Source organism: Mesoplodon densirostris, chromosome 1, assembly GCF_025265405.1.
Source record: "Mesoplodon densirostris isolate mMesDen1 chromosome 1, mMesDen1 primary haplotype, whole genome shotgun sequence".
NCBI classification, from domain to species: domain Eukaryota; kingdom Metazoa; phylum Chordata; class Mammalia; order Artiodactyla; family Ziphiidae; genus Mesoplodon; species Mesoplodon densirostris.
The window spans coordinates 152,505,410-152,526,011 of NC_082661.1; the positions used below are offsets into that span (position 1 = coordinate 152,505,410).

Here is a 20,602-nt window from a genome sequence, read left to right on the forward strand (position 1 = left end):
TTTGTTCTCTGATCAGTGACCTTGTAGTCAGTCCCAGCCCCCTCAACTGCTGGTGTCCCTTGGCTCTTTGCTCTCTCTCTTTCCAAACTGCACTCTCCAAAGCCCCCTTTCTTGGGCTTCGTACTGATGAAGCTTGTTCATAGATCAGTGGGGGTTAAATATGCTAACAGCGCTATTCAAAGAGCAATGAAGCAGTCATGTTTTGTTGCTGCTCTGGGAGTTCTCTGCTCGCCCGTAAGCCTGCATTTGTATCTCATGTTCTCGCATTACCAAAATCAAGAATCATTTTAAACAAGCAGATAAAATTCTGGCTCCGGGCCCCATTTCTTATTGATTTCATTTCACGACTGTCAGCTTAGTTTCATTAGGTAGGAAACTGAGTGTTTGATAATGGGGTATAGGAGAATTCACAAATGCATATCTCATATATTCCATTTTTCTTGCCTGCACTAAAAAAAAAAAAAAAAAAAAGTTTTTATCCCACATGTCAAGTTTCACAATGCAAAACTCAAGTCAACTAAACATTTAAAAAATGTATTTCTATTCAAAAAGGCAATTTCATGCTGATTTCATCTCACCATGACTCTGCAGGGATGAACACTGTAGCAACACATCATTTAGGATAGAAATAAGTGCTTCAAACCCTTTGGATTGAACTCAAAAAAATAGCTAGTATGCTGGTAGCTATGATGCAAGTTGCCTTGTCACAGCCTTATATCTTTCTATCAACATTGGTTGGGTTCAATAAAAAAGAAGATTTTCCTTAGCAGATACTCACCCCAAGATAATGGCCATCGATGAACACGACAGGAAGCGAAGGAGCTTCAGAAACCCGTCGGCATCGTTCATCTAATTCTTTTCCATAGTCACCATTCAGAGCTATGTTTTTCTCTTCAAATTTTACCCGATGGTTTTGGAAGATCTTTCTTACCAGTTCACACCTTTCAAAGGTTGTCCGTACCACACGAAGGCAAGTGGTATAAATCACTACGCGGTCAAATTCTAGCTCCGTTGATGGTTGCTGAAGGAAAACATTATAGTGTAAATATTTTGGCATTTGCTTTCTTTACATCTCTTTATTTTAAGACAATTACCATTTCAGCCAACATCTTACACATTAAAGGCCTGCAATAAAAGTTGAATAAGTACCATATTTGTCAATTCTAAGACATGTCTTTACACTTTAGAACATCTGTAATTGCAATAAGGATGACAATCAAATAATTTAAATGACATAATTTAATTGACACTATTTTTTCTGTTCCCAATGGCATATCTTTTTTTTTTAACATCTTTATTGGGGTATAACTGATTTACATTGTTGTGTTAGTTGCTGCTGTATAACAAAGTGATTCAGCTATACATATCCATATATCCCCATATCCCCTCCTTCTTGCGTCTCCCTCCCACCCTCCCTATCCCACCACTCTAGGTGGTCACAAAACACTGAGCTGATCTCCCTGTGCTTTGCAGCTGCTTCTCACTAGCTATTTATTTTACATCTGGTAATGTATATATGTCAATGCCACTCTCTCACTTCGTCCCAGCTTACCCTTTCGCCTCCCCGTGTCCTTAAGTCTGTTCTCTACGTCTGCATCTTTTTTCCTGTCCTGTCCCTAGGTTCTTCAAAACCATTTTCTTTTTTTAGAGTCCATATATATGTGTTAGCATACAGTATTTGTTTTTCTCTTTCTGACTTACTTCACTCTGTATGACAGACTCTAGGTCCATCCACCTCACTACAAATAACTCAATTTCATTTCTTTTTATGGCTGAGTAATATTCCATTGTAATTGGCATATCTTAAAATTGATGATGCCTCACATGGCATGCCATGTGGTGAAATAAGGAATGGTTGAATTATTTTTGTCATGTTTTCTAGACATCATTCAACTACAATAGCTGCCTCTTGTACCCAAAGCAAAACATGGAACAGAATAGACAAGGTTAGCATTTAACCATTTGAAAATTCTTCTACTCATCAACTTACCAAATTTTACAGCTTTTTTGAGCCAAAATTTACTGGGAATAACAAGATCTATATCATAGGATTGTTCTGAGGTTTAAGAGGCATAAAATGTATTCATGAGCTCTGTTGAATGACAGGCTCCCATGTGCAGTGAGAAGGTTCTGCCGTGAGGAACAGAAGATATAGTGGCTCAGAAAGAGTGCATAGAAACCAATATCAAGGTGGGCAGCAGGTCAAAGCCAGGAATAAAAAGGAAACAAGGAAACAGTACACTGCATTGGAGTCTAAGCAATTGGAGGCTTACACTCTCAAAATGGAGACAAGCAACTCTCAAAACCAAGGTGAAGACTCCTAAAGAGAGAATCTTTTTTTGTCTATGTTTCCTGCTGCATCAGAAATCAGTGACTGCATTCAAACCCTGCCAGCACTGCAAGGGCTTATCAGCTAGGTCCTGACATCACCAGGGTGACATCACCCTCTTCCTCTTTATTATAGCCTTATTTGAAGGAGACTGAAAAGAACCCAACTATATACCATGAGATCAAGGGATACGTGAGTCCCCACAATTCTACAATTGTTGAAAGACAACCACACAACTTATAAACTCCTGTGAAATCAAAACTTTGATTTGAAACCACTCCAGATGGCTAAATACTAGAACCAGAAGGTAAGATACTAAGCTTCACCACTTTGTCCTCAAAGAAATCATCAGACCACTTTGCCAGATGCAAACACAGATAGTCCTAGAAAGATATGAAGTGATGGAAATGGCTATGCAATGGTCTCCACTTCACCGAGAGACCGGACATTTTTTTTTTCCTAATGGTAAAATGTATTAGAGACGTAAGAATCTTTTCTTTCCTCAATAGAGTTTAGAAGCTAAGTTGAAAACCAGAGGCCTGGAGGGGTCAAGCAGGTGTCATAAATGCTGGAGCAGACCAGGAGTAAATGAGATATTAGTGAGAAGCAGGGAGAGTGTCATTTGAAAGGGAAAAACATAACCCAGCTTCAGGCAAGTTTCAGGATTTCAGGCATGTCATTCAGTGTTGTCAGATATGATTACTGTAAATATAAACTTGAAATCTGGATTTTTATAGGAAATTTTCTGCATTCTAAATAGTGGCACCCCATTAAAAAATGTATTGAGACCCCTGAACAATATATCTGAAAGCTGAATTTGGCCTATATACTGCTAATTTATAACATTGGAAAGGAGAGAGCCCCAGGGAGGTATATCAGATATACCTGGACTCTGCCTCTGACCATCTCTGTCTTTGGGAAGCTAATGAGCTGTTTAGCCTCAGTTTTCTCATCTGTAAAATGTGCTAATAGTAGTGGTAGCTACCTAATAGGTTTGCTGAGAAGATTAAGAAAACAACTAGTGTAGGGCCTAAAACATAATACTGTGTTGAGTTATACACTGCAAAGATATTACACTCCACATTGTGGAATTTTTAAGATTAAAACAACAAGCAAAAATAAATCAATGGAAAACATCAATGTAATTAATGACAAGAGAAGAGGATTATTACTAGGCTTTAGATTAAGAAGCATTGATCTTCAAAGAGAGTAACCAAATGCCCAAGAGCCTCTGGTTCCTCTTCATATTCACAATTATGAACAAGCTGGGAATCAAGGAACTCACTGTAAATGTTGCAGCTTTTGGAAGAGCACCAAACTTCTCTTTTTCCTGATATTATCTGAGTAATTATGCATTGTTCCTCTGGCTGCAAAGACTGCTATAACTGCATTTATTTCTACCAAAATGTTCCACTTTTTTCAATAGTACACATACTTTTGAAGTATTTTATAAGAAATACATTTCCCCATATGAAGAAGTGGGAACATTTAAGATTGGACCATTCTGTTCTCACACAGGATTCTCTCTGCTCGTACAACATATGCTTGGTACCACTTTTCTGTGTATCTCTAAGAGACAGACATCTAAAAAATAGTAATAACATGAACCCTTATCAAGTGGCCATGTTAGATGCTGTCCAGTGCAAAGGGTAACAAAAAATATCCCTTTGCCTACTGTTGAGGATGAGCTTTCCCTGGAATCAGTGATTCTCCAAGAGTATTGGATATTAGAATAAACTAGGGAGCTTTAAAAATCCCCAAAGCCCAGGCCAAGTACATACCAGTTAAATCAGAATCACCAGGGTGATTTTTTTGAAAGCTCCTCTGGCAATTCCAATGTGCAACCAAGTTCTAGAGCTAGTTAGATACCAGTTGGAAATGCAGAATCATGAGCTTCACCCCAGATCTACTGAATCAGACTCTGCACTTTAACAAGTTCTCTGGGAAATCTGGGTGCACATTATATTTTTGAGGAGCCCCGGTGAAGTCACAGAGGCAGCTTGATTTGTCAGAGAAACTGGGTTTATGTCCTTTTAAAATAATTGCTAGTCATTTATACAGTCATTAGAATAATTTGCCAAACATATGCTAAGCACTATATATTAATGGGGAGCAAAAAATATAATTCCTAACGACTTGGAGCTCATAGTTTAAAGTAATAAAAAAACTAAAATGTTACATAAATCAATATACAATTACAAACTGTTAAGTGATGCAAAGGAAATGTACAAGTTGTTAGAAGAGGCTATGGCAGAAGGGCCTTTTCTGTTTTAGAGGTCGAAAAAGCGTTTTCTGATATTTGAGCTCTGATTTAAAGGATAAGAAAGAGTTACAGGCATTAACTAGGCAGAGCGCATGGGGAAAAAAAGTCACAGATAAGTGCAAAGATGTTGAGATGGAGGAAGATGGCATGTTTGAGACTCTGAAAGAAGGTATTTGCTGAAACACAAAGGAGAATTATAATAATACTGAATTATTCTGGACATGCATGTAGGATCAATATCATGTTGTATTTTATAGCCATTCTATGGCCTTTAACCTAAGAGCAATGAGAAATTCCTGAAGGCTTTTAAGGAGGATGGGAGGGGTTTACATATTTTAAAAATTAGAGAAGCAGGGCTTCCCTGGTGGTGCAGTGGTTGAGAGTCCGCCTGCCGATGCAGGGGACACGGGTTCATGCCCCGGTCCGGGAAGATCCCACGTGCCACGGAGTGGCTGGGCCCGTGAGCCATGGCTGCTGAGCCTGCGTGTCCGGAGCCTGTGCTCCACAACGGGAGAGGCCACAACAGTGAGAGGCCCGCGTACTGCAAAAAAAATAATAATAATAATAAATAAGTGAAGCAGGGCCAGTGCAGATAGTTGCACAGGATGTGCACTGCACAAACCTAGAGACTGTCATTATTAGCAAAGAATAAAGGAAGGATGCCCCCAGGGTTGTGTGATTCCACAACTTGAGCAATCGTACTCAGTCTCATTCCCAACTCCCTTGGCCTGAAAACTGAGATTGAATCCAGGGTAAATTCAAGGTAGGGAATATAGTTTATCTAGTAGAATAGGCTATTAAGTAAAATTTTCTAAAAATAATCTTACTGAACAATTTTTTGATATGATTTGAAAGTAGATCTTTCTAGAGGTAGAAGTGGGTTAAATGATTCCTCGAGGTTGTTTCCAGTTTCATAATATCAGTTTTAAATGATATTGTCTTTGGAAAAAGTAATCCTCTTCTACACTTGCCTCATTTTCTTTCCCTCAACAGATTTGTCAGAGCATTTGGCCAGAAATCTAAAAATAGCCTCTCAGTGGTTAGCTGTCCCTCTTCTCCCTTCCTGAGAGTTACCATGGGAATAGCGTAATGAAGGATGGAGGCATCTGAGACAGTGCTAAGAAGCCACTGGGATTTGCAGCCCACTTGTTCTGAGAGAGCCGACCTAGATGTTAATAAAGACAAGCCGTTTCTTCCTTTCCATTGATTAAAAAAGATGACTCTTTGGGGTGCCCCGAAGCCTCACAACAACCTGCAGCAAACATAGATGTGTTGGTAAGGGACAGAAATTGCTCTGAACAAGACTAAGGAGGGAAGAGATATGGGGATATATGGATATGTATAACTGATTTACTTTGTTATAAAGCAGAAACTAACACACCATTGTAGGGCAATTATACTCCAATAAAGATGTTAAAAAAAAAAAAAAAGACTAAGGGATTACTTTGTAGCCAACGTATGTCCTCAGCTTGCACCTTGTCCGGCAATAGCCACTGTCAAACAGTAAGTTCTGTAGTCACCTAGGCATCCAGGAACACTTCTGGAGGCCTCACATACACTGGAACTACCACTGATTCAGGCCAAGGATTAGTCCCTATGGCTCCCCGACAGAGGATCATCTCTGTGCAGACCCAGCTCCCCAGGCTGGAGCAGGTCCAGATCCAGTGGGCTATTTCCACTTGACCCCTTTGACTGTACAGCCTGGTACCAGTTTGACAAGGCCTCCTGAAATCTGGGCCTCCAGACAATTCCAGGAATTCAGGTCTTAAACAAAACTTAAGAATATAATAAAAAGTGACATTTTTAAATGGCGATGGCAGACATAATGCTAATAACTTTACACTCATTTAATCCTCCCAATAACTTACATGCTGTAACTGTCTTTACTTATAGATCTAGAAACCTAGGCTCAGATGGGATAAGTGTCCTAGACAAGGTGACAGAGCTAAAATTACAGCAAAGTTAGAAAATTGGAGCCCAGATACACACCCTTCAAAGTCTGTGGGTTTCTACTGAGTCAAGCAGAACCCTTGAACCACACGGTTGTTTTGCTACCGCTGCCCCAGGATCAGGTTGTTGCCAAAACAGACTGCTGTAGACCTAATTCAGTGCCCATGAGATAATGTTGGCTATTTAAAGAGGTTTGCCTTAAATTATGCACCCACATTTAACAGAAAGTAACATTACAGGAGGGACACTATAAATGTTTTTCTGTCTAAAAGGATACCTTTGAAATGGACAAAGTATAGAGAGTTTCCTCTGCTGACTGAAGGCAAAGAGGTGAAGTGATTAGCTCAGAGCCACGCAGCATATCAGAAGGCAAACCGGGACTAGACCTATTTCTTGATTATCAGGCATTGGGCCAACCCATTGGCTCCAGGGACCACCATTTTAAACAGAAGACACATGCCTTTGGAAGCAGGGCCGTGGGGCTTTGTAAAGGACGGGAATTTTTTCTCTCTCTCTCTCTCTCCATGCTACTCTACTGTAAACTTCTGTAGCCGTATGCATATTCTGGGATGCTTCTTAATATTAAATTTAAATAAATAAATAACCCTCCGCCCACCGTTGCTTTCAAACCGCCTTTTGAATTCTCATTCTTGCGCTTAACTACTGTGATGTGGAAACCTACTTTATCCACACCAGGCTCCTCTCTTAGCTTATTTCCTGGATCTGATTCCATTCTGACCACACTCCCTATTCAGTTCTGAGGGTACATGGTAATTTTCTAGGCCAGCAGTCTCCAAGCTTTTTGGTACCAAGGGCCGGTTTTGTGGAAGACAATTTTTCCACGGTACCGGAGGGCAGGGGTGTGATGGTTCAGGCGGTGATGTGAGCGATGGGGAGCGATGGGGAGCAGGAGATGCAGCTTCGCTCGCTGGGCTGCTGCTCACCTCCAGCTGTGCGGCCTGGTTCCTAACAGGCCACAGACTGGTACCGGTTGGTGGTCCGGGGGTTGGGGACCCCTGTTCTATGCCGTATTCCCTCCCACACATTGACCACAAAACACCACGGAGAACTTCTCCATGTACCTCTGTAAGACACAGGTTATAAAAATAATTACAATAACTACTATTTGTTGCACGACTCCTGCATATATACATATGTAGTTCCGGGGCTGCAAAGGGGAACTTTATGTGTGCAATGTTCACTTACCATAAGAGATAAGATTATCCAAATTTTATAGATGAGGAAACTAAAGCTTGAAGATAAACTTAAGGTATCTAAATACCTCAGAGGAAAAAGGGGCAGAACCAGAATTTTAACCTGGGTCTGCCTCCTAAGTCCTTGCTCGTGCCTTAGGAAGATACTACATAACCCTCTTAAATACAACCAACCGATGGGTCATACCATTCCAGACCTGAGTAGAGAATTGTATACCACAGAGGGACTGTCAAAAGGACTGTCCTAGAAATTCCCATTGCTCATCCCTCCACTTTATTCTAATATCTCTGGTTATGTGTCACCCCTCAGACAGACCTTCCCTCATCACCCCTTGTAAAACAGACCCTCTATCCTCCAACCCAGTTCTTTTCTTTAGGATACCTAGTACTGCTGGACATTATTGTGTACATTTATTGGTTTACTGTCTATCTCCAAAAATAAAATATAACCTAAATAAAGCAAGAATTTGTTTAGTACACAAGAACCCAGAATATTACCTGGTACATAGTAGATGCTCAGGAAATACCTCCTGACCTCTTCTCCATACATTTAATTAAAACTTGGTTTGAATCTGTCTCTTAGTAACAGAGTAATCTTGGACCAGTTACTTAATCTCTTTAAGTTGCAGTTTTCTAATTTGTAAAATAGACATCAATGCCTACTTAATGGGAATTTGTGAGGATTAAATGGTTTAATGAATAGAAAAACACTTAACATGAAGCCTGATGCATAATAAACACTGAACAAATGCCATTTCTTTATTATTAATATCATTAGTACAAAATGTTTTAGACACACACCAGCAGCAGCACTATCACCACTATGATTATAACCAACAAGTCCAAATTCACATGTCATCAACCTCAGAAGTCTGAATGGAAAAGTTTAACTTCAGAATTACAGGATGATGAAAAAATACATCTTTTTATTTATTTATTTATTTATTTATTTTTCTTTTTTTTTTGCGGTATGTGGGCCTCTCACTGTTGTGGCCTCCCCCGTTGCGGAGCACAGGCTCCGGACGCGCAGTCTCCGGACGCGCAGGCTCAGCGGCCATGGCTCACGGGCCCAGCCGCTCCGCGGCACATGGGATCCTCCCAGACCGGGACACGAACCCGTATCCCCTGCATCGGCAGACGGACTCTCAACCACTTGTGCCACCAGGGAGGCCCTAAAATACATCTTTTTAATGACAACTTACCACTTACATTTGTTTGGATGTGCCATCAATTCTGAGAGTGAAAACAATAGAGTAGACCATGCATATAAGATGTAATAAAAATCCCTCTTTGTCTAAGTTCAGCTGCCCTCTGGGTGGCATGAAAGAAACACTTGGGTAATAATCTCTGCATGCAAAGATTTCTGTAGAGAGTATTCTGTTTTCATAATGCTCCAAGATTATGGATTTCATTTTATATCATTCATTATATTTCATTTCCTTTCATGCTTCAGAAATTATCTATTTGTCCAAATCAATTACTGAGTTGGCCTAGACATTAATTGAAAAGTTAATGAACCTAATGAATCCTCCAGACCAAAGAAATATATTTTTCCAGAAAGTTAAACTGAAACAATACTGACTTTCCACCACATCAGACTTAATTGGAAATGAAGGTTTTCCCCACCTCATGAAGACCTTAGAAAAGGGCCGCAGTTCTGTCAATTCAGCATTATTCAAGTACAGGGAGGTTTCACTTGAACATCTAAATTTTTGTCTTCTCTTTAAAAAGCAGAAAACTTGACAACACTGGTTTTATTGCATTCCTCTGCAAAAATAATACCTGGAGCTTGACAGCAACAACTCCCTTTAGATGACACGTCTCCTGTTGCCACATTTAATATCATTCCTTTATATCTAGACAACATCTCTCATTAACATTGTCTGCATTGTCCCTTTATTTATTCATTTATTTTTTATTTATTTATTTATTTTTTTTTTCTTTTTGCGGTATGCGGGCCTCTCACTGTTGTGGCCTCTCCCGTTGCGGAGCACAGGCTCCGGACGCGCAGGCTCAGCGGCCATGGCTCACGGGCCCAGCCGCTCCGCGGCATATGGGATCCTCCCAGACCGGGGCACGAACCCGCATCCCCTGCATCGGCAGGCGGACTCCCAACCACTGCGCCACCAGGGAGGCCCGCATTGTCCCTTTAGATCTGAGTTAGTGATGTCATATCTAGTCCATATGCACACTTTATATGGGAAGAAATTGAGACTCACATTTTAAGTATTTGAATCAAACTTTTTTAGGAAGCAACATGTTGCAGTGGAAAGAAAATCCATCTGGAGCCATTGCTTTGGCACTTAGGAGTTGCATAAGTTTGGAAAAATCCGTTTAATTTTCTGGGACTACTTTTTTCTCTTCTCTCTTATGAGTGTAGCTATAATCTAGCCCATAAGGGAGTTGTAGGATCACAGGTAAAATGCACCTGAAGACATTGTAAATTATAAAACTTTACAAACACACCAGCCATCATTATCCCCCAAAGTCACACAGCTGGGAGAAGAGGAACTAGGATCTCATGGAAACTACCTTCCTACCAAACAAAAGCATCTGTCTTCCAATATGAATACTTCGGTTTCTGTAGAAATTGTCACAAGCACGATTTATTGGCATTTGCAATTCTACTCATCTCTGCAGATAACACTAATATTGAGGAGAACAACAAAATCATCATTTCAGGAGCATCCAATCCCAAAGTGATGCGCTTACCACAGTGAAAAACCAGGCAGCAAATGAATCAGAAACATCCTACAAATGGAGGCATTGAAAAAACATATTTTCCCTCTCATCCTATGAAAGATTCAAGTTGCAAAACCAGAAGAAACTGGACCAAAATGTCAAACAATAGCATCAGAATAATAAGTGCTTAGTTCTGCCTTGATCATTTTCATAACACCTTTCATCTTTTTACTTTATACAAACCCTTGTGTTTTCTTAAAGGGAAAGGTGCCTTTTTTCTTCCACTCTCCCAAATATATACATATGATGAATAAAAATCAAGCAATAAAAGATTAAAATCTTTCCAGATTTTCTACATCAAAGAAAATCCCTGAATAATTAGCTAAATGTAGTCAATCCCTTTTAGTGGGTTAGGAAGTGATAAGAGTCTACTTTGGATTTTGAAATACCTGCATCTCATCTCAGCTTGATGCTTTCACAAATTCATGAAGAGTGTTATGAAGAGAAGTGATCTCAGTCTCTGTGGAACTCCCAGAGTAGACTGAGAGTCTATTTCAAAGGCAGAGGACACTCAGAGGTTGAGAAAAGTGGATCCAGCTTCAGGCAAATCCCTCATTCCTGCCTCCTCCTCAGGTTTCCAGTTTTAAGCCTTGATGTCCCTCTGACTCTCCTGAATGTCAGTCTCAACCTCCGCTAAATATGCTCTACTCCAGGTTCTAAACACTGTATTTAGGGGAAGAAGCTGCCAGACAGCACTGATGGGAAGCTTGGAAGTTGGCACATGAAGCTGATACATGTATTTTATGAGCATCAAGTCCTTTAATTCTGTAAGGAAATAGGTACTATCATTATCTTAGCTTTTCAGATGAGGAAACAGAGAAGTAGGTGACAAGCCTATAGAGAGACAGAGAGATACATAGATAGATAGACAGACAAATAGAGATAGATTAATTTTAAGGTCATGGATCACAGGTTTAGGAGCTAAAGGACTTCAGGTTACACAATCTTAAAACAGACAAGAAACTTGGAGATCATCTAGCCCAACTTGAACAAATGTATGACAGTGTCAAGAGTACACTCAAACCTCTGGTAATTGGACTATTGTGCTTATTGACTTCCTATAAACACAAAATGAGGGTAAGGCAGGCATGAAACACATTGTTCTTTCAAGACCTTGATACAGTCACTTGTGAGCAGGACTCTTCTCCAAGTTTCTGCTGAAGAAATGGAAAGAGTATAAAAAGAAGTAAGTGCATTAAAGAAAGATTTGCCTGGGCTTCCCTGGTGGTGCAGTGGTTGAGAGTCCGCCTGCCGAGGCAGGGGACACGGGTTCGTACCCCAGTCCAGGAAGATCCCACATGCTGCGGAGCAGCTGGGCCCGTGAGCCATGGCCGCTGAGCCTACGCGTCCGGAGCCTGTGCTCCACACCAGGAGAGGCCACGGCAGTGAGAGGCCCGCGTACCGCAAAAAAAAAAGAAAAGAAAAGAAAGATTTGCCTGATCTTTAATCAATCTAGTGTGTTTCATCTCTCTTTTCTACTCTTTCCTACCACTTACCTTGCAATATGCCTTGCCTCCAAATGTCAAACAAGCCTAAGAAACTGCTCTGAAAACCAGACACTAAGCATGATCAAATGAGGGAGGTACTTTGTGTTACATGAAAAGGAAAACAGAAATGAAAATGTTTAAAATGTCTGCATAAAGCCAGAGGTTGAATTTGTCTGTGTGCTCCACAAAGGAATCTAGCTAAGTCTTTCAGTTCAACTTCAAAGCACACAAACGAATAACCATAAGATTTCAAAAGCAAGAAAATGTTGCCTTCCCATCTCTTCTCAGATTTCCCCAGATTAGGTTGCTTTAATAAAAGGAACTAAATTATGAGGCAGATGAAACCTACAGAAGCAGATGTGAAGAATAATACTCAAAACCTTAAAAAACATATTTTTTCAAGTACATACTGTACTGTTTGGCATGATCAATGTAATTTTGTAAAGGAAGTTTACACTTCATATTGATTGCATATTCAAATATGAAATAAATGCAGGTGTTTTTAAACAAGATTGATCACAGTATTATCAGAAGGAAGAAAACAAAAATATTTCTGGAAATGTTCTTCACCAGACACTGCTGGCTTTGACACCAGAACTCCTTACTGGAGCTGATTACTAGATTTTGGAGATTCAGTCATTAGGAAAGAGATCTGCTTAAATTACTGAAGGAAATAATTTCTCATTAGGTGGAAGATTTTATTATCAAAAATTTTATCCATAATTCGATCAACATTGGAAGCAGAAAAAATATTCATTGATGATTTTCATGCTACAGGCTTTATAGCAGATGAATGGATTTATTATCACTATAATCCTCACAATATGCAATGCAATAGATATTATTATTCCATTTTCATTGACAAAGTAAATGAGTCCCAGGGAGATTGCAAACTTGTTCAAAGCACAAAATCACAAAAATCTTTTCCATTGGCATATATAACATCCTTTTCTCCTAGACTTCCTCTTATATGTCTGGTATCCCTTCTCCATGTTCAGCTAAGTTCTCTCTTTCCCTAAGAATTCTGGTTCTCATGGGCTCTCAGCTTGGTCTACCTCCTTCTCTCTGGATGAGCTCATCCAAAATTTCAATAGTTAATTGAAGTCTGTGAACTCCCAAGCGTATATCCTCCGCTCGGATTGCACTCCAGCATTCCAGATTGAAGGTCCAGTTATCAATGTAACATCTCCACCCAGAGAAACACACCCTCTCTACCTTGCATTGAGGATGCCTGAAGCTAACTTCTTCATTGCCACTAAACCTATTCAACCAGCTGCTGAAAATCTGGGGAGGTCCTGATTTCTCCAGCGTTTTCCCTCACCACCCCCTGTGTTCTATAAATCAAGTATCAATGCTTTCTTTTTATGTTTCAAGCCTGTCTCCTTCCCTCTGTCCCCACTCCTACAGTTTTAACTCAGGACTCCACTATTCTCGCCTGGATTACAACAATCTCTTAACTTGTCTCCATGCCTCTAAAGTAGGCCCTTTCTATCCATTCTCCAGAATGCACAGAAGAATCTGATCATGTCATTTCTTGACATAAAATAATAATAAATGACTGCTTCCCATAGCTTTCAGGATAAGGTCAAAATACTCACCTATAAAGCCCTCTGTGATGTGGCTCTTATCTTCCCCCTAGCCTCCTTTCCCATGGCACACCTTGCCCTGTACTGATTATTTGACTAATATTTATAAGTTTCAACTATGTGCCAAATTCTCCAACACACCAAAACACGCCATGTTCTTTAGTACCCCTGACGTTCGTTCTCTTATGTAGTCCTTATGCCTGGAACACTTTCCTCCATTGTTCCACCTTCCTTCTCAACCAACACAAGTCAGGTCAAGCCGCATCTCTCTAGGGAGCCTCTCCCACCCCTCCCTCCAACAGGCTGGGTGCTGCCCATCTTCTGCATCCCATCATGCACTCTGCACCACCCCTTCCTCCTTTACCATGAGACTATGAACTTGCTGGGATCAGTGTTTGTGTTATTTTACATCCTTTACACTTAATAGAGTGTCTATTAAGAGGCACTAAGCACATGCTTGTTGAATGAAGAACAAACCAAAATTTGAACTTAAGGCCATCAGATCCTAAAGCTTATGCACTTCCTACTATAATAACACAATACAGCATAATACAGGGGAAAATTAAGAAAAAAAATTGGATGCTTTTCATCTAAAATAGGCAAATCAATAAAACCTCACTAGAAAATCATCAAACTAATTGTAACTTAGGGGAACACTTACAGTGTATATTTTTTCTATCTCATTAACAAATTTTTGACATAATAATGATTAATTTGTTCTTAGCAAAATGCCCAAAGCAAAAATGCAGGTTGTTGCTGTTGCTTGGCCATTCAATAGGTGTAGATAAGTCTGGCTAGAATGATTTAATAATGGTTGTCTCTGATTAAATTGAAACTACGTTGCCAGGCCAAGGGCTGCAAGCTGAGAGTTGCACAGCAGCCAACTGGATGCATTCAAACAAATCACCAAAGGCCTCTTTCACTTGTCCTCATTTTATTGTTTCTAATGACATATGGAAGAGAAAAAGACCAAAAGACTAGCACTTACAATTAAAATGGAATAATGTAGTTTTATTCAAGTTAATGATGATTCTGTGAAGTGGTACTCCAAAATATATATTTGTGAAGCAAGAGGTAGGATAAAAACTGATAACCATCTTTAAAATAAAATAGAGAGCATCATTATTCTCCAGTAAGATGTGGTTAAATGCCTGTGCAGATGTTAGCCATGCCTGAGGAAAGCCTAGCCTGTTGGTCTTTCATCAACATCCACCGTCTACCTGGTAGCACCTACTGAAATGGTAATCTAAGAAACAACCGCCCTTTGAAGAGACCAGTTTACAGTCCCCAACCTGCATTCCACTGTCACATCCTCAGCCAGCCCTGGGAGAGAGAAAGCATCTTTCTCTCTGGTTCCCAAGCTCTAAGAATCTAAGTATAGAAGGTGACAAACATGGTTCCCATTGCCCCCAAATGTGGAGAAGAAAGGAAGAAAGAAGCAGAGATGAAAGAAAGATTCTTGACAGTATTTCCACTTTTCTTTCTATCTCTGTCCCTGAAATGGCCATGGTTTATTACATGAGTCAACAAATAAATTCCTCTTTCTGAGTTTTTTGTTTCAGTTGGTCATGTTTCTGCTGTGATCAAAGATACTGTTATAGCACCCCAGATTTCAGCAGATTCCATAAACTTTAGTGATTACATTCTTGCTTTCCAGAAATAAAATCCTTTCCAGAAACAATCTTTTGTAGAGAAAATCAGCCTTTTTAGCAGTTTCCACATGCGTGGGACATAGCCCATTTCTACACTCATATATCACTTAGGCTTGAACAGAATGAGGGACTGAAGACCTCAGGAATGCTTGGCTGATCTCCTTCCTCTTGACTTCATGGTTTCAAGAATTCCGAATTTGGAGATATAATACCTAAGTTGTGACTCCCATCTGTGCTAGTCTGTAGTAAAATGACCTATAACAGATTGAGTCCCACATTTGTAAAACAGGTAAAACCCTCTTGCATCTACATCACCCAGCTCTTGTGAGGATCAAAAAAAAATGCACAGCGTCACTATACTTTTTACAACTATACATAAGTAACTGCTCTTAATTAGTGATATTTCCCAAGGCTAAGTCTTGAACCTTTGATATCTTTTCTATAAACTCCTTCTCTTGAAGGACTAACCTATTTGACTGCCTTCACTACCACCTTCCTGCTCCTGGCTCCCAAGTCAATACTTTTTTTCCTTTCTACTCATCTGAGTTAGACTAATGAACATTTCCTTTTTAAAATCCTGACATAACCTCAAGATCAGCAAGTCTAAAATCAGACTTTTCCCCTAATCCATGCTCTCTCTGATTTTCCCTCTGTGGCTTTTGTCTGTCTATCTTCTAATGGGTCCTGAAGTCTCCATCCTTCCTTTCTATTGATCAGACCCAAACATAAACCAGTTTCTGTTGGGGCAGTGTCCTCATAAATCTCCTCTCATATCTGTATTGCTCTCTTCTCACTGCCCTATGCAACACCAAACTCTCACCACCTTTTGCCTAGGTTACTATAGCCTAACCAACCTAACTCTATTTTCTAACCCCAACAATATCTCTTCTCTACCAATGTCAGAATAATCTTCTTCTAAACTTCCTCCCTCCTAGTAAATTACTGATTAAATATATATGTTTAATATATAGCTATATATTATGCAATATAAATATCTATCTATGTATATATATATATATATTATATATATATATAATATACATATATATATGGAATGTTTTTCCTTTTTAGAAAGATGTAGAAGCTGAGACTCAGAGATACAAAATGTCTTGCCCTAGATTATACAGTTGTGATGTGGAAAAATCACAACTGTATTGTGATTGAATTGACCCCTAGTAACTCTACCTCCCAAAATGATAATGCAATGCTTATCACTAATTGGTCACATCTCAGTCCTTCCATCATGGGCTCTGTGGCTTCCTCTTGCACTCAAGCATCTTCCTATTTGCCCCTTATGCTTCAATCTATGCTTTCTTATGTCATTTATTAGTGGCATTATATCTATCAAGTAGGTCATGAATACCTTGGAGGCAAAGTTCAGACCTTCAAGTCTTCCATTATTGTCTGCTACTAAAACAGTGTTGAGCATACAGAGAGAGTAAAAAAGGAGAGAGAGAGAGAGAGAAGGATGGAAGGAGAGAAAAGAGGAGAAAGGAAGGTAGGGAGGAAAGGAAGTAAGGAGAGAACAAGATGAACACTTTTAAAATTCTTATAGGAGACAAGACGCATTATCATCATTTCTCAAAGTATGGTCCATAAATAACTTGCATCAAATCTCCTGGGATGCAGTCCCAGCCCCTCAGCCCCACCCCCACAGATTCTAGTGCAGTAGCCCTGTCCCTGCAGTAAGAACCCCAGACGATTCTTATGCAGACTACAGATTGCAAATAACTGAATCCTAAAGTCTCTTGATGTAGTTGCCATAAGACAGAATTTCTAAACAGCATATTCTATTTGTCCCCATGGAGAGTAAACAAACATTCTATAGGAGATTTGCCTAATTCTTATGACTGTCAACTGATAAGACTTGTCACCTTTTTTGCATTTTCTCATTCTTACTGAAAGAAGAGTTCCTAATTAAAACCTCCCACTGAACTGACAGGGAGTCAGGCTCAGGTACCTACACTGTCTTATTTCCCTTCTTGATTTTGTGAAGGAAATGTGACAAAAGATAGAGTGAAATCTTATACAAAAATCCAACTTACTGTCAAAGCACTCATCTCATTTTAAATGAACCTCAACTTCCCTAACTTTTCAATTTGTATATGCTGCACATGGCATCCAATTTACCAGATTTAGAGTGTTCAAAATTAATGATATCATTTTCTTCCTCTTATATTTTGTAGAAGTGATTTCATTGTTGTTACCGTGCCCACTACCAGAAGAGTTTCCTATTATGATGCTCTAGTCCCACACAAATAATTTTAGCTTTACTCCCTCTTTTACAGACAGCATAAGAACAAACTGTGAATTGAAAACCTCATGAGCAGATTTTGAAATGATGTGCTCAAGCTGCTGTTTTAGTTTAGGAGTTATGCCTAGTTAATAGGGGGAAAAAAGCCTCCTGGTGGTTTCCAAACTTGACCCATCTGTATCATTTTAAAAAGGGAAGAGGGATATTGTCACATACCTTAAGTCTGTTTTGTTTTGTTTTGTTTTTTGTTTTTCAATTGTGAGGGTTACTTTATCCTCAAGAATTTACACATTCTCCCCACGGACATGTATTATAAGATGATAACTCAATTTTAGGCCCATCAGTGTATTGTCATTCAAGAGAGACCTGATCTAAGTGTTTCCAACTAAAGCACACAGCGTGGTGTAATGGGGATAACTGGTTTAGGTATCAGAAATCTTGGATCTTATTTCCAGTTTGGTCACAACTTGGAGGCCTTTATATATCCTTCTGGAACTCATTTGCTTCTCTATTAAATGAGAGGGATGGACTAGGTCAAGGGCTACATATTCAAATGTTTTTAGAAGCCAAGCAGGTAAAGCAAATGTGGAATGCAAAATGATAATGTAAGACAACAGGGAGTAGTAGGGATTACGAAAAATTGGATTTTTATGCTCTCTCAAAAAGTATTTAAATTAAAAATAATTTTAAAACACTGTGTTAACCAAACCTCTGAAAGTTAAATCCAGCCCACAGGCTACTTAATATCCCTGAACTAGATAGTTTTCCAAGTACCTTCCAGCTCTAACTATATGTGATTCTAAAATAGCAAGTAATGGTAATTGAAACCACCTTATAACCAAGATAATAATAATTGTTAACATTTATCTGGTGCTTACTATATGTGAATCTCTTAGCCAAAGACTTTAGAGTAACTCATTTTAATTCTCATAACTCCACAATGAGGTAGGTATATTATAATCCCTCTTTTCCAGAGGGAAAAATTGAGGCATAGGGAGTTTAAATAACTTGTCCAAGCTAATCCACTGACAGTTCTGTATATATAAGAATTATAATATCACCAAACAATACAGCAAACCAGGTTTAATCAATTTCATAATTAATTATTTAAGTTATAAACCTTAATCAAGAGACTCAATGAAGGATAAAAGTAATATTTAAAAGTTAGGAAATATTTCATATCCAACATTATTTAATATTCTACTCCATTAAAAATAATAACAAATAAAGTTATTTTTAATGTCTTTATATTAATGAAATAACATTGTATGCTTAGAGGACTAATTGTTATTGAAAGCTAGAGAGTAAGAATAGGCAAAATTTTTTATAAAAAGTCATTTCTCTAAAATGTTGATAATTTTTAAAATTAAAGAAAAAGTGGTGTGTCAACGTCATTTGAAAGTTAATATAGTCATCAACTCAGAATAATAAAACTAGAAAATGTTTATAGGAACCAATGATTACTATTCCTTGATCCAATTATGAGACTATATTATAGTTGCAATATAATCATAGGAATTAACAATTTATTTTAATCCAAAATACCAAATGAGATTGATAATCCTTAAAATTTAATAGTTTTAATTTCTGGTTTCAGCTCCAACATGTAAAGAGTTTGGACATTGTTTCTTGTAACTAGAAAAAGTTGGACAAAACTAAAATCAATGACTTTTCTTGGGCCCATCATAGAACTAAGGTCGCAGAACAAACCAGCACCCTGAAACCTGGAGACATTCATTCAGAGAGACATAGCTGAACTCGGCTCACCTGGAGCCCAGGTCCTTGGACACTTCCATGGTTATTTTGATAAACTGCTGGAGATGGAGTGTGGATTAGCATGACACAGAAAAGGGACTGCTGTTTTAGAGGTGCCCCAACACTTTTATGGGTTTTATTTGCAGGAACTACAACAAATTCTCACTCTGAAGAACCAAGAAAGATGCCCCAGGCTCTGGCAGGAGGAAGGGAAGAGTAACCCCTGTGAAATACACTCAGAGCTAATTCCTTACTCCTTAAGTGTGGGTTGCACATAGGGACTTCCTCCTACAGAGTACAGGATGGAGAGTAGGGGAAAAGAGTAACTATGCAGTGGAGAAACCTGACAAGCACCATCTCAGCCGGGTGATCAAGTTTAGCTTCACCCGTGATAAGCCAGGTTGATCGCCTATACCCTGAATACGATGTGGTAAAAATAGCACCTTACCTCTGTGATCTTCCTCCCCAAAACACATCACTCCAGTCTAGTCATGAGAAAAACATCAAACAAATTCCAATTGGGGGTATTCTTCAAAATACCTGAGCAATACACCCCCAAATTATCAAGGTCATCAAAACCAAGAAAAGTCTGAGAAACTAAGTGTAATATGCTATCTTACATGGGTTTGTAGAACAGAAAAAGGACATTAGGTAAACATGGAGGAAATCTGAATAAACTATGGACTTTAATCATCAAGTCTACAAATAATGAATGTTGGCAAGGATAAGGAGAAAAGGGAACTCTTGTACACTGTTGGTGGGAATGTAAATTGGTGCAGCCACTGGGGAAACCAGTATGGATATTCCTTTAAAAACTAAAAACAGAACTACCACATGATCTAGCAATTCCACTCCTGGGTATATATCCAGAAAAAACAAAAACACATGTACCCCAATGTTCACAGCAGCACTATTTACAAGAGCTAAGATATGGAAACAACCCAAGTGCCCATCAACAGATGAATGCATTAAGAAGATGTGGTATATATCATACAATGGGATATTACTCAGCCACAAAAAAGAATGAAATCCTGCCATTTGTGGCAACATGGGTGGACCTAGAGAATATTATGCTCAGTGAAATAAGTCAGACAGAGAAAGACAAATATTGTATGATGTCACTTATATGTGGAATCTGAAAGATAATACAAATGAATGTAACGAAAAACAGAAGCAGATTCACAGATATGGAAAATAAACTTGTGGTTACCAAAGAGGAGAGGAAAGGAGGGAGGGACAAATTAGGGGTATGGGATTAAGAAATACAAATTTCTATGTATAAAATAGATAAGCAACAAGGATATATTATATAGCACAGGGACTTATAGCCATTATCTTGTAATAACTTTTAATGGAATATAATCTGTAAA

General features: G+C 38.9%; 1 protein-coding gene across 3 annotated transcripts in view; it reads right to left on the reverse strand.

Moving 5' to 3' along the window:
- Positions 1–20,602, reverse strand: part of GRXCR1 (glutaredoxin and cysteine rich domain containing 1) — a 349,214-nt gene that overhangs the window by 65,949 nt on the left and 262,663 nt on the right. For 2 of the 3 annotated variants that reach the window (XR_009533590.1, XR_009533588.1), the window contains one exon: positions 939–1,021. Coding sequence is in view for 1 of the 3 variants with exons in the window: in XM_060110554.1 (XP_059966537.1) it covers positions 779–1,021 (243 nt within the window). In the remaining 2 variants the exon portion in view is untranslated. Of the gene's footprint in view, positions 1–778; positions 1,022–20,602 lie in introns of those variants that run through there. The other variant, XM_060110554.1, reaches the window with a different exon arrangement.